The sequence below is a fragment of the Sus scrofa genome, chromosome 3 (genome assembly GCF_000003025.6).
Source record: "Sus scrofa isolate TJ Tabasco breed Duroc chromosome 3, Sscrofa11.1, whole genome shotgun sequence".
NCBI lineage: Eukaryota > Metazoa > Chordata > Mammalia > Artiodactyla > Suidae > Sus > Sus scrofa.
Window position 1 is genome coordinate 416,878 of NC_010445.4, and position 13,366 is coordinate 430,243.

At 63.5% G+C, this 13,366-nt stretch overlaps 2 protein-coding genes across 8 annotated transcripts in view; one reads left to right on the plus strand and one right to left on the minus strand.

Annotated features, from left to right (window-relative positions):
• PRKAR1B (protein kinase cAMP-dependent type I regulatory subunit beta) overlaps positions 1-8,277 on the minus strand; it is an 82,031-nt gene extending 73,754 nt beyond the window's left edge. Inside the window, exons 1-2 of one of the 6 annotated variants that reach the window (XM_021085935.1) lie at positions 8,188-8,277; positions 401-603 (exon numbers count right to left, since the gene is read on the minus strand). In XM_021085935.1, the coding sequence (XP_020941594.1) occupies positions 401-577 (177 nt within the window). In that variant the 5' untranslated portion in view covers positions 578-603; positions 8,188-8,277. Of the gene's footprint in view, positions 1-400; positions 607-791; positions 1,372-8,187 lie in introns of those variants that run through there. The other 5 variants (XM_021085937.1, XM_021085932.1, XM_021085933.1 and 2 more) reach the window with 5 other exon arrangements.
• Positions 7,637-13,366, plus strand: part of DNAAF5 (dynein axonemal assembly factor 5) — a 37,784-nt gene continuing 32,054 nt past the window's right edge. Inside the window, exons 1-4 of one of the 2 annotated variants that reach the window (XM_021085931.1) lie at positions 7,637-8,293; positions 8,997-9,181; positions 11,144-11,268; positions 11,627-11,745. In XM_021085931.1, coding sequence (XP_020941590.1) covers positions 7,675-8,293; positions 8,997-9,181; positions 11,144-11,268; positions 11,627-11,745 — 1,048 coding nt within the window. In that variant the 5' untranslated portion in view covers positions 7,637-7,674. The remainder of the gene's footprint in view (positions 8,294-8,996; positions 9,182-11,143; positions 11,269-11,626; positions 11,746-13,366) is intronic. The other variant, XM_003480966.4, reaches the window with a different exon arrangement.

Here is a 13,366-nt window from a genome sequence, read left to right on the forward strand (position 1 = left end):
GGGTCTCCCTCCTCAGAACAGAGGGTGTGGATCAGGCCCGCGCCCCCCTGCACAGGTCTGAGGGGCAGGCAGCATCCGCCAGGCCGCAGAAAGCAGGTGAACCCGGACTCCAACCTCACACGGCCCCATCACAGAGATCTTCTTTTACCCCAAGTGCCCGCGGCCTCTGCAACGGGTCCCCTGCGCTGAAAGCTGTCGGTGAGCCCGTTAAGCTACAGCCACAGGCAGCCGTTCCCAAGCCTGGGCTCCGCCTTCCACGAGGCCGCCGAAGGCCTGAACCTCCCGGAAGAGGCAGGGGGATTCTGTGGCCGGAACACAGAGCCTGGGATGAACGAACCCACCTAGGCCTCCCTGCCCAGCTGCGCAGCCCCCTGCAGCGGAGGGACCTGCACCCACTGACCTTCTCCAGCTTCTCGAAGTGCTCCCGCAGGAACTTCATGGGGCGGGCGGGCTTGGAGACGCACAGCTGCACGATGCAGTCCTTGAGCACCTGCTGGACGCCGTGCTTCTGCACGTAGAGCTCGCAGCCTCGCAGGCTGTCGTCCTCCTCCAGCTGGTGCGGGGATGGGGAGGCCATGGCCACGGCTGCCTGCTGCCCGCTTCCTGCTGAGGACACACAATCATGCGGGCCTCGCAGGGTCAGGACCCCCGCGCCACAGACATGCATCTCACAGGCGTTATAAGGTGTAGCCAGGGAGCAACGTGACAGGGTTACACGGCTGGGCCGGGTGTTTGCATCTGTCAAAGGGGCCTCCGCGTGAAATGGCCTGGCAAGAGAACTGCAAAGCTACCTCCAGGCAGATCCTGGCGGGGGTGGAGGGTCTTCCCGGCAACGACGCTGTTGGCTGGGCAACCTGACGGTGGCGAGTGGGGGCGCGGGGTCCTGAGGGCCCGGCCCGGCGGTTAAGTGGTCTCGCTGGCGTCCCTCCCTCCCCCTGCAGGACACTGCGTGTCCTCCACGCTATCTGCGCCCGCGGCCGGCCCGAGGGCCCTGGGCACTGCCAGGCAAGGGGGTGGGGACAGGAAAGCGACAAAGCCCGGCGGCCTCGGGGGAAGAAGAGCCCTGAGAACAATGGCAGGGCCGCGCGTTCTCGGCTACGCGCCGCGGGTCACAAAGCCCGCCCCGAACCGGCCCAGAGGCCAGGCCGGCCCCGGGACTCGGGCCTCCGCGGCGATTCCGCCCGCTCCGGCCAAGAGGGCGGCGGCGGGGGGCGCCCCAGGTTTCCGGCGCAGCCCCCTCCCCAGCCCTGTGTACCTGGATGTGCGGCGCCAGAGGCTGGAGGCGGCTGCGCGGGGACGCGGGGACGGCCGGCGAGCGGTCCCCGCACTGCAGCGGCGCCGCCCTCCGTCCGCCCCCGCGCCACGCCGTCCACCCCCCGCCCGGCGCGCACCGGCCTCCCCTCTCTCCTCCCGCACCCCGTCCACCCCCGCACGCCCCTCCCCGCCCGCACCCTATCTCCCACAAAATAGGCTTTTCCTCCCAGGACCCCCCTCCCCTGCTCCCCAGATTTCCCATCACCCGCAGCCCACGCCTGTCCCCCTCTCAGCTCCTTCTCCCTCCTCCTCGCTGCCCCCCACCCTCCCTCCCATCCCGGCTGGGTATCCAGGCTGACAGGCCTACCGGTGGACAGACGGACCCACACGTCCCCAGCGCAGTTGCACAGATTGGCCAGGACCCCAGCCACCCCCAACTCCCTCCCCAGACCTCCCCCCACAACCCCTCCCAGACCCTGCTAGTACCCACCCTGGCTGGTTTCAGCCCCTGGAGTCTCAAGCTGTTGGCCAGGACCCCACTTCCACTGCCCACACCCGGGCTGTCACATCCCTCTGTCATTGAGTCTGCAGGGGTAGCCAGGCGAGCCCAAGTTATTCCTTTTCTTGGTTAGGGGACCAGTTTCACCCGGATGCTCCAGGAGGAAATCAAAGGGTCCCCCTCAATTCTTCCCACCACCCGCGGGCGTCCAGGAGCTCACCGAGGCCAGCACAGTCCCTCGGGATCTCCTGATCCCAGGCCTTCGGGAAAGGGACTCACTCCCCCTTATTCTCCCAGAGTCACATCTTAACTGCGTTCTTCTTCCAGGGTGGCAGAGACTGCATCTCAGGCAGTTGGGGGTCCCCAGCCTTTACCTAAAGTGGTCGAAGTACCACGGAGCAGGGTTAGGGATCCCAGGCCTTAAAGCGGAAGCCCCCTGAGCCCACCCCCCGCCTTTTCCTCTGCCTGGAGGTAAAGGAACAGGCTGTGCTCAGGGGCTCAGACCAGGGGCTCCTCTCTGCTTCTCCATCCACTGCCTCCAGCCGTGCCTCCTGTTCGGTCCCCATCTCAGGTGCATTCACACCTGTGTTCCCATCACACCTGATGGAAGAGTCATTTGGGGAAACTGAAGTCCAGTCTCAATCAAAACTTTACCCCCCAACCAGCTTAACCCTCTGGCTGTTCGCTCAGGCCACCTCTCCTCCCTTGCCCGCCCCCCCATCCTTCCCCTCTTACTCCTGGCTCCTCCAGGGTGGCCTGGTGAAAAGGGGGACATAAAATTGGGGCTACACATCACTTGACAGACTGGGGGGGACATGCTCCAGGGCTGGCCTGTGCTCTCAGCCTCTCCTGGGGTGCTCCAGAGCTCTCTGCACGCTCCCCCCAGAGTGGGGGACCCTCTCTGAGGACCACCGTCTGATCCCGAGGCACCCCCGCCCCCATAGCCTCATTCTGCCCGAGGCTTTGCCCTGACACAGAGCCCCCTGGACAGCGTTTTGCAAGACAAGGTCCTCCCAGGTGCAGGGGCTGGCAGGTGGCTGGGAGCCCTGAGCCCCCCAGACACTTGGCCCCTTGGTCTCTCTCAGCTGCGACTGCACGAGTCCCGTTCGCCACCACGGTGGCAGTTCCCGCCAGCCCCTCCGCTGCAGACCCCTCCAGGCCACTCGGGCCCCTGTTTCAGAGGCTCCCATCCTCCAGGGACTGCAGGCGGCTCCCCCTAAGAACTCCGTCCCACCTCCCTCCAGCAGCAGGCCAGGGCCTGGCTCCACCCGCAGCCCAGCCTGCAGACGAGCCCTGGCCACCTCTCTTGCGGCCCCTGCTCCCAAGATGTCCAGCTGGCTGACTGCTGTGAGGAAGGGAGCCAGGGACTCTGAAAGCAAGCCTGACACTCAGCTTCTGTCCAGGCCTCCCGGCTGTGTCAGCCAGGAAATGTCTGTATTGGTGCCACGGGGGGGGCGGGGGGGTTGTAACTGAGAAGCACGCAAGCAAACAGCTCCACGGGTGCAAGCACAGGGACAGCCGGGAAGGCGGACTGGACCGCTGGCCTTCGTGAGGACAGCAGGATCATCCCTCAGTGAAGTCAGGAAGCTGTGTGGCCCAGTGCCGCCATACACAGCTAGGCTGAGGCCACCACCCCACCAGTGACAAGTGCTTATATCCTGAGGGTCCGAACAGCCGTGTCCTCCTACCCGCAGTGGTGATCACATCATCACTCAAAAGTCCCAGCCAATCATGGCCTGCCTGTCCCCCCCCACAGTAGGTGCAGGTGCCCCAGCCCCTGGGCCTCCCCTCACCGTGGAACCCCGTGACTGAGTCCTGCAGAAATCCAACCTCGAAGCCACATTCTCCAGCCACCAACCACCCACCTCCACCCCCTGCCCCCAAGTCCTGGCTCTGCCAAGCCCAGATCCCCCACCAAGACTCAACCAAGACACTACCTCGGTGGGGAACCTTCTCAGCACCTCCTGCACCTGCAGATGAGGCTGAGCCTTGTGGGTGCCAGCCAGGACTCCCTGTGGCTGCAGCTGCATCCAAAGTGCTACCAGTGAACTTTGAGAGGCTGTCGGCCAAGCTTGTGTCTCTAGCCCACTGTGCCCAGAGCCCGGGAAGGCACAGAGGCTGTAGTCTTGCTCTTTTTTTGTTTTCTTTTGTCTTTTCAGGGTGGCGCCCATGGCTTATGGACATTCGCAGGCTAGGGGTCGAGTCAGAGCTGCAGCTGCCGGCCTACACCACAGCCACAGCAACGCAGGATCTGTGCCACACCTGCAACCTACACTGCAAATTGCAGCAATGCCGGATCCTTAAGCACGGAGTGAGGCCAGGGGTTGAATCCACATCCTCACGGATACTGGTTGGGTTCTTAACTCGCTGAGCCACAACGGGAACTCCTGTCTTGCTCCTTATTGACTCTACCGGGCACGGAGACAGACACAGACGTCTGCTGGGGAAGAAAGCAGGGTCATGCCCCAGCCGCCTGGCTCTGCTCAGGGACTGCCAGGCTGGGTGCTGCCTCCCAACCTGTGGGCCTCCTGCAGGGTCCCAGCCGGATGCCGTCTGAGGGTGCCCAGCTGGGAACGGAGCGAGAAGCACACGGTCAAGTCCAATAACTGAGAACACCGCCAATTACTGTTCCTCCAGCCCCATCCCTCCTCGGGGAGCAGGCTGATTCCTCCCGGAGCAGCCGCCTGCTGGCTGTGGGGGTGCAGGTGAGGGACGCAGCCTGGAACACGTGGCCGGCGGGGCAGCTGAGGAACTGGCCGCCAGTGAGAAGCAGCAGGAGGTGCAGACTTTGCCACGCGAGGCAATGAACTGCTCCCTGGTGTGGTCTGGGGTGAGGCGCTCCTGGAGAACCTCGCCCTGGCCCCGGGGGCCACCTTCAGAGGACACAGCTAAGCGGCGCCTCGACTCCCGGGCCACAGGCCCCGAGGTAATCAGTGAGTGCCAGTCCCTGAGCTTGCGGGGACGCGTCTGCAGAGACAGACCACTGCTTCTGGGGGTCAAGCGAGAGAGTTTGAACCAGAGCCAGTCAGGAAGGAAGCAGCTGCCGGTAAACGTCCCTGCCTCCCTCCCCAGTTCACACGTTAAGTCCTCCCCCCCCACCCCCATGCGATGGCGCTGGGAGGTGGGGCTTTGGGGTGATGAGAGCACCAGGGTGGGGCATTAGCATGGGATGCACCCTCCTAACAAGAGGCCCCAGGGAGCCCGTCCCCCTTCCTCCGGTGGCCAGAAAGTGAACCAGGACCCAGAGCCGCACCAGACGTCGTGCAGCTGGAGGAGGGAGCATCACACCCAAACCTCAGGCCGTCCAGAGGCTGGACCCCAGCCGTGGACCCTCCCCGACGCGTCCTCTCTGGGGACAGGGTCTGACCTACAGACACAGGTGAGGGCTCCGCACTGAGCAGCCGCCCTGCTCTCCTGCAGTCAGACTCACAGAACGAGACTCCTCCGCAAGCCCCGAGCCTGCATCACGCCCCGGGTGTCCACCCTTGGGCCTGTGACTCTGGTGGGGAGTCCCCATGTGCCTGGTGAGGCTGCGGGAAAGGAGACGCCACAGAGCCAGCTTGCTCTCGCCGTGGGGACCTCAGAACCTGCCCGTCCTCCGTGAGGACGTGAGGAGGAGCTGCAGCTGCCAGGGACAGCTGGACACCAGAGAGGGCGTTCAGGCGTCCCCTGCCCAGCCTTCAGGAGGCCACCCCCCGGGGAGGTGGATGCCCCGCGGATCAGCTACCTGCGTAAATGCCACTGGTTGAGCCCCTGAGGTCGGGGTGAATGGTTGCTCTGTGCCAGAGACCTGAACCACCTCCAGGTCCACGTGTCTCGAGCCAGACACAGGCTCCCACAAGCTGGCATCTCCTTTCCCTGAGTTTTCCACTCAGAAAGACACGTCATCCCAGCCAGCAGCCCCGGGGCCCCCTCTGCGGCCCCTTATGGCTGTGTTCTGCCTGCATCACCTGCAGGCTGTTCGGGGGTTTTAGTCTCTCTCTTGTATGTTTGTTTTACTGTCTAACCTTTATCATTACCTGTCTTTTACTCTGTTCAGACTTGTCTGTATATTTTGCTCTGGGGGAAAAGCACTGTTTTAACCCTAAACAGGCAAATAGAAGCAATAATAAAGGTTATTTATCGAACTAAAGAGCAACACCTGACATCAATTTGACTCGTTCCTTTGAAGGCAATCTGGTCTTTCTCTCTGACAATCACCTGTAAGTTCCTGTGTGCCTTTGATATTCTTAAATTTCACAACATAGCAATATGTGCACCTTGCTGGGGCTGGGAGGGTCCTTCAATTTTCACTCTTCTGAAAATTTGCCTCCATTATCTCTTCAAATAGCTCATAGGCCCGCTTTTTATCATCCCTTTTTCTGGAGGCCTATGAACCAGATATTAGCGTGTCTGCTTCTTTCATCCACACCTCTGACTTTCTTTTATATAGCTTCTTGTCGTGGTTTTGTATTGCTCAGATAAAGACTCTTTTCTCTCCTTTATAGGTAGGTTCCATTTATTTTAATGTACTGGTCCTTCTGTTATACTGTCCTTGCTTCTGCTCATTTGTTTATGCAGTTATGCAGGATTTCGAGGAGAGGGGACAGGAGGTCACAGCCCCCTAAGTGTTCTCGTAGCCATCATGACAATCGGGACACTCAAGCACCATCACGATAGGAGGCTCCCTCTGCGACCCCTGCACAGTCACACTGGGCGCCCATCCCTAACCCTAGAAGCCACTAACCCATCTTCCAGCTCTGTAACTGTAATTTCCTGAATGTCATAAAAATGGAACCGTGATACAGGTATCCTGTTATTACTGTCTTCTTTTATTCAGCATACCTCCTGGAGACACTTCCAAGTTCTTGCATGTATCAAAAGTTCCTTTTTCTTCTTTCTGTCTTTTTGGGGCCGCACCCACAGCATATGGAGGTTCCCAAGCTAAGGGTCTCCTTTTTGTTTCTGAATAGAACCGAGCTAATGTCCAGATTGGAAGACTACCTGTTAGGGATTTTTAGTTTGATCTCATTTTTTGTCACAGAACAGGCACCACATGACTTTGCTTCTTTTACATGCGTTGAGGTCTGTCTGTGTTATCCTGGCATGGCCTCCACACCTGTAAACAGCGCGCATTCTGCTCCCGCTGGGCCGCCTGTTTCGTGAACGTCCACGAATCCTCTCGTCCTTGCGGACCGGCTAGGACTTCCAGCAGCTGCTGAGGGTCGGGGCGCAGGTCCTCGCCTGTATCAGGCGGTTTGTCTCTCCCTTTCAGCTCTGCCAATGTTTGCTTCGTGAATTCTGAAGGTCTGTTGCTGGGGTCATAAATATTTGCAATTACTATATACCTTCTTGGCGGATTGATCCTTTCGTCGTTATACCACGCACCTTTTCCCCTATAAATTTCCCGTGCTTTTAAGTCTACTTGGGCTGATGCTGTTCTTACAAAATAAATGTTTGCGTGATATGCCTCCATCCTCTTACTTTCAACCTGCCCGCGTCATTACGTTTGAAGTGAGGTTCAGCACCTGGTAAACAACACACACGTGGGTCCTGGTGTTTTATTTCCTCTTCAAACCTCCATCTCGGGAGACCAACACCCGCGAGCGGCGAGGGAGCAGCGGGACCGGGTGACCTTTCCGCGTCACTGCATCTGACAGAGCTGCCCAATCCAAGCCTGCAGACACCTGAGGGTCACAGGAGCCGCCTGAAGATGCGAAAGGGCGCGGCCACCGCCGCTACGCCCAACACGGTTCCGCGGCGGCCGTCGGATTGGCCGCCCGCCAGGCCCCGCCCCAACTGGCCCCGCCCCCAGGGCCCTGTCCGCGACCCAAGCCGCCAATAAAGTTGCGCTCGGAGCCGACCGGAAGACGCGCCGTAATCCGCGCCAACGGCCGTCGTAAAAGCGCCGGTCTCCCCTGGTGACTAGCAACGCGGGGAAGATGGCGGCGTTGGTGGCGGCTGAGGCGGCGGTGACCCGGGGCCCCGCGGAGGCCGCCGAGGCGGCCGAGGCGGCGGAGCTGAGCCGCGTCCTGAGCCGCCTGTTGCCCGGGCTTGAGGCCGACAACAAGCTGGGCCGGCGGCGCGCGCTGGAGGCGCTGCAGCGTGAGCTGGAGGCAGCGCGGCCTGAGGCGCCCGACGCCGACCCCGCCGCCGCGGCCGCCGCCTTCCAGGGCCCGTGGGCCCGCCTGCTGCTGCCGCGCCTGCTGCGCTGCCTGACCGACCCGGCCGAGGGCTGCCGCGCGCTGGCGGTGCACCTGTTGGACCTGGGCCTGCGGCGCGCCGCGCGGCCTTGCGACGCCCTCCCGCGCCTGCTGCCCGCGCTTGCCGCCCGCCTCGCCTGCCCCGAGCCCGCGCGCCGCCCGCCTCCAGAGCCCTGCGAAGAGCTGCGCCTGGCGCTCGTGCAGCTGCTCGGGCTGGCCGTGCGCCTGGGCGGCACCGCGCTCGCGCCCCACCTGGACGACGCGGTGCGGGTGCTGCGCTCCACGCTGTTGGACCCCTTCGCCGCCGTGCGCCGCGAGAGCTGCGAGTGCGCCGCCGGCCTGGCGCGCGCTACGCCAGGTGCTGCTCCCCCGCAGGCCCTCACCCCGCGCCGTCCTCGGCTCCTTCCCCCGTCGTTGCCCCCTGCCGGGCGGGAGCCGCGTGGCTGAGCCCCCGCACAGGGACTGCGCTTGGCGCGTGCTCACTGCTGCTTGAGTTGAGCCCCACGCCGTCCCCACCTGCTCCCGCACTGGCGGCTTCCTATCAGAATTCCCGTCGTTCTGGTCAGTCGTGGACCAGAGCCTGCCTAGCCTGCCGCGTTCTGGGGACCCGAGGGGTCAAAGAACTCGCCCACGTCTTTCAGACGGGTCTCAAGCCTGGCTGTCACGAAGAACTGATTCTGACTTTCCGTGAGGACCTTAGGAAGCGGGGTGGCCTCGCCTGAGGCGGGGCTAGTCCAGCTTCCTGCAGCATTGCTGGGCGTCTGGCCAGGGGCTCAGCCAGACGTGGGACAGGCGATGTGGCGCTGCTCCATGTTCCTTTCGGGCACCTGTCACACCCGTGGGCAGCCTCATGCCCTCCCCTCACAGCTCCTGGGTTCAGCCGGGATGAGGTCAAGCCCCAGCCTCTTCCCTTGGGTCCCCAAAGCCTCTGGGTCCTCCGGAGAGGTGCTGCTTGGGTCACACCCATCCCGGTGCCTCTGCTGGCGCCGGGGAAGTGAAGCTGGGCCAGGGTGGAGGCCCGTGGGTTCCGCTGGTGACGGGTGGCCTCCCGTGTCCCACAGACCACTTCCACATGCAGTCGGAGTCCTTGATCGGCCCCCTGATGCAGACCGTCTCCCACCAGCACTGGAAGGTGCGAGTGGCCGTCATTGAGGCCACAGGCGCCGTGATTCAGTTCGGCAGCGGAAAGTCTGTGGACGACGTGCTCCCGCACTTTGCTCAGCGGCTCTTTGACGACGTCCCCCAGGTAATGGGGTTCTTCCTCCGGGCAGTCCCTTTTGTCCACCAGAAGTGTGCCCGTGCTCTTCGTCACTCGCTCGCCTTGGCCTTTTTTTTAAAGCTCTCCCCGTGTGACAGCCAACATCTCTTTATTGTTCCCAGTCACTGGGTGTCTTTGGGAAACGAGGGAGAGCCGAGAATTGTCTCGACTCACTTGTTAGTCGTAACTCCAGGGACTGTGGCAAGGGACCTTCCTTTGAGGAAGGAACTTTGAGTCTTGGCGCAGCTCGCAGAGGCATCTGCAGCATGTGCCCTCCATCAGGGCGGCCTGACGGAGAAGCCCCAGAGGCTGGAGAACCAGGCCCTGGAGAAGGACGGAGTCAGGGCGGGTGTGTTGGGGAAATTTGCCCCGTTGGCTTTGGGGCAGACATGCAGGTGGGGATGAGAAAGCTGGCTCTTGCGTTGGTGGAGCCGGCTCGGAGGGCCGTCACGCATCTGAGGCCCTGGGGAGCAGAGCAGAGGCTGCTGTGAGCAGGCCGTCCCCAGGGGAGGATCCGGCGAGGCAGGCACGCGGGCTCCAGGGACCTGCTTGAGTCCTGCTGCGCTTTTGCATAAACGCCTATGGGCCGGGCTGCCCGTCGGGTCCTGCAGGAGCTTCGTGTAGCTTGAAGAATCACCAGACTTCCTCAGGGGGGCGCTGTTTGGCACTCCTCCCAGCAGCGCACCAGGATCTGATTCCTCTTTGTCGTCACGGCACCTGTCACTGTTTTTCCTTCCTTTCGTGTTTCCTAGTGGGCGTGAGGGTAGCTGCCTGTGCTTTGACCTAGGTTTTCCTGACCCGTGGGGTCAGTGGTGTGACGGTCTCTCGGTGAGCAAGCCGGGGCCGTTAGCTTACACACCGGAACATTCAGGTTGCGTGACTCAAGGCCGTTCGCGAGAGCTTTGTGCCAGATCCAAAGGCTCCGGTCGTCTCTTCCCGCCAAACAGAAAGTTAAAGGCTCTGGTCACTAACCTGGGACGTGACAAGAAGCCTGTCCCCGCCCTGCTGCTTGGCAGGGGACCGGAGGGCGGGTGGCCTTGCTTCTCCTCAGGAGCCTGGCCACCTTGGGTGTGCAGGATGCGGCCCAGGACGTGGGAAGAGGGGTGTTGCGGGGCGGCGGGGCAGATGCAGCTTTCCCCAGGCTCAGAAAGCTCCCCCGCCCGTGCCTCCGTGTGCACCATCCAGGCGAGAGCGCCCAGCTCAGGTTAAGCCCTCTGTTGCCCCAGGGCTCCGTGACGTGGGGGCCTCCCTCCGCCCACTGCCGAGTCTCTGACCAGAAGACAGAATTCCGTGTGCTTTGTGTAGTTGGGGCGAACACAGCCCTGTTGCCGAAGCTGTGGGAGGTGATGGTGCAGGCCTCATCAGGGCCGCCCAGCCAGGAAGCCTGGGCTCCACCGCCCGGGTGCAGGTGCTTCTGCGCTTAAGCTCGCCCGTCCTGGGCCAGCAGCAGTGGAGCAGGTGGGGGGGCCTGGGGGGTGAGAGAATGAACCTTAGCTCTGCCTGGGGAGTCCTGGGGAAGCCGAGGAAAGCAGCCTGTTTCCCCCCCCGCCGTTCAGCTCCAGCTCCCTGGGGAGCCCGCAGGATGCCATGTAACCAGGCCCGGCGGGTGGACCTTGCCTGAGTGAAGCTGGGCGGGTACCCCAACCTTTGGTCCAATCAGAACATCACGAAGACGAGGCCTGTTGCTGCTCCCTGGGTCTCATGCACCTGCGGTGGGCGACGCGGGTGGAGACAGACACAGACAGCCGCCCAGGAGGCCCCCACCCAGAAGACCAGGAACTCACCACGGGGCTGGGGCCAAGCCTGGGGCCTGCCGTGGCCAGTGAGGGGTCGGCCTGAGCCCTGGTGTCCTCCTCCCAGCAGGACACAGGGCCCTGGCAGTCCAGCCCCCACAGTGGTGGGGAGGCCCCGGGCAGCCGCCTGTGCCCTCAGCGTCCCGTCTCCGTGCAGGTGCGCAGGGCGGTGACACGCGTGGTGGGGGGCTGGCTGCTGGACCTGCGGGACCGCTACTCCTTCTTCCACAAGCTCATCCCGCTCCTGCTGAGCGGCTTCGACGACGACATCCCCGACATCGCGTAAGTGCCGAGGCCGAGGCCGTGATCTGGGCGCCGTGGGCCGTCGTCCTCGCGTGCCGGGGAGCCGCAGCCCCTGCCGTGTGCTCCCGTGCACTCTCCGTGCCGTGTCCTTTGGTCACAGTCTCTCACGGAAGCCGCCCCGTCCCCGTGTTGTGCGTGCTGGGAGGTCACCGGCCTCTGCAGTTGCGCACCTGTGACACGGGCTCCCGGGCAGGAGTCGGCCCCTTTCCAGTGCTGTGGGCTCACGATGGAACGCGCGGCAGACCTGCTGGCGGGTTCTCTGGGGCACAGGCCCAGCGGCCACCCCCGGGCCCTGCCCCCGCAGGCGCCCCTGACCTGGGTCTGTGTTGCGCTGCAGGCATGAGGCGACCAGCCTCTGGGAGAAGGTCGGCCTGCAGTGGCAGACGGAGAATGAGGAGGACCTCAAGGACAAGCTGGACTTTGCCAGCCCGCCCCCGGCCCATCACCCTTCGCCAGGTGAGTGCCTGCCGCGCCCCCGAAACAGTGGTGTGTGTTCCTATCCTGGGGGTACCGCGCCAGGCCGCCTGGCGTCTGTGTGACTTCACAGGGGCTGCCCCAGGCTGGTGCTGTCAGGTCTGTGGTAGTGTGTGGGCCTCCTGCTAACGCGCAGTGGGGCCGCAGGTTACACCCCAGCCCCCCAGGGAGCAGCGGCGCGAGCAGCCTCATAGCGGACTGTCGTCTGTCACACACGTCTGCTCGGATCTCTGGTCCGGGCTCTGAATGCTTAAGTCGCCATGGAGACCTGAGGATTCCTGATGATGCTTTGTCAGGTCTGCGTCCTGCGGCTTCTCTCGGCTCGGGCTGCCTTTAAAGTCCCCAGCTTGGCCCCACCTGGCAGGCACTGGTGTCGGCTGCGGCTTTGCCCCCTGAGAGCCCCCATCGTCTCCGCCTCTCCCTCCCCGTGGCTGCCCCCCAGCTGACCTGCGGTCCTGGGTGGAACCAGCCAGGCCCACCCCGGGGCCGTGTGCCAGTGCCCTGGGCCCCACAAGCTCGGACGTGGCAGCCAGCAGCGTCCTCCCACGTCTGTGTGGCTGGTTCTCAGGCCCTGGGGGCCGAGGAGCACGGCTCTCTGCTGACAGACGCCGTTGGCCTCTGAGAGAGGAAGGCGGCTGCGTTGCCCGTGGACCGGGGTCTGGGCAGACAGTCCGCTTTCTGCGGGTCCACGCCCCGCACGGGTGCACTTCCAGTACCAGCGCCGGAACCGTCTCCACGTTCTCAGCCCAGGCGGCCCGCTGTCGTCTCCGGGTCGGTGAGGAGTTGACCAGAGTGCTCTTCTCACGCGGAAGCACGAGCCCCTGCTCGCAGTTGAGCCAGAGGATCGGGGCGTGACGGCTGGTTCCAGACCCTCCCGCGCCGCACGGTCTGTCCTTCGGTTGAACCCGTTCCCCTTGGGGACGCCTGACTGCAAAGGCCCTTGCCCCTCACGGTGGCGAAGGACCTGCTGTGTCTTTTGACACGGGAGACAGCACCGGCTCTTTTTTCGAACCAGTTTTAGAGCCACGTAGGCTGCCCTTCCAGTAGACACCGTCGTGACCCCTGTTGGCCGCCTGAGAGCCAGGCCTGCTCCGCTCTGCCGCGGGTCTCACCCAGGCCCTCGGGGGCGGGCGGCTGTGTCTGCAAAGCCAGCGGAGAGCGGCGTGCGGGGCCACGTGCTGTGGGCCCACCTGCAGGGGGTGCGTGCGTGCGGACACGGCTGTCCTTCCCGTGAGGGGCCGAGCCCTGGGGACAGTGGCTTGTCCTCCTCGGCGGATGCCCCTCCCCGCCTGAGGGTCACCCCTTCTTCAGGATGACCCACTGCTCGTCACCTGTCGGCTTCCTCTGCTTCTGAAACAGCAGAACCCGAGCCCCCCCGGGTCTCCCCGCTTGGGATGGCCTCTGAATGCACAGCACGCGACAGACCTGCCGTCACACTGGGACACCCTGGGAAAGTGGTGGTCTGTGTTCTGCCTGCAGTTAAATCGCGCCTGGTCTCACCGTGCCACAGAATGACCCGACGGCGTGGGTGCTGCTGAGCTCGACTCGAGAGCCTGGGGGGGAGGTGGTTAAAGACGGGATCACACTGGGGAGGCCCGAAGCC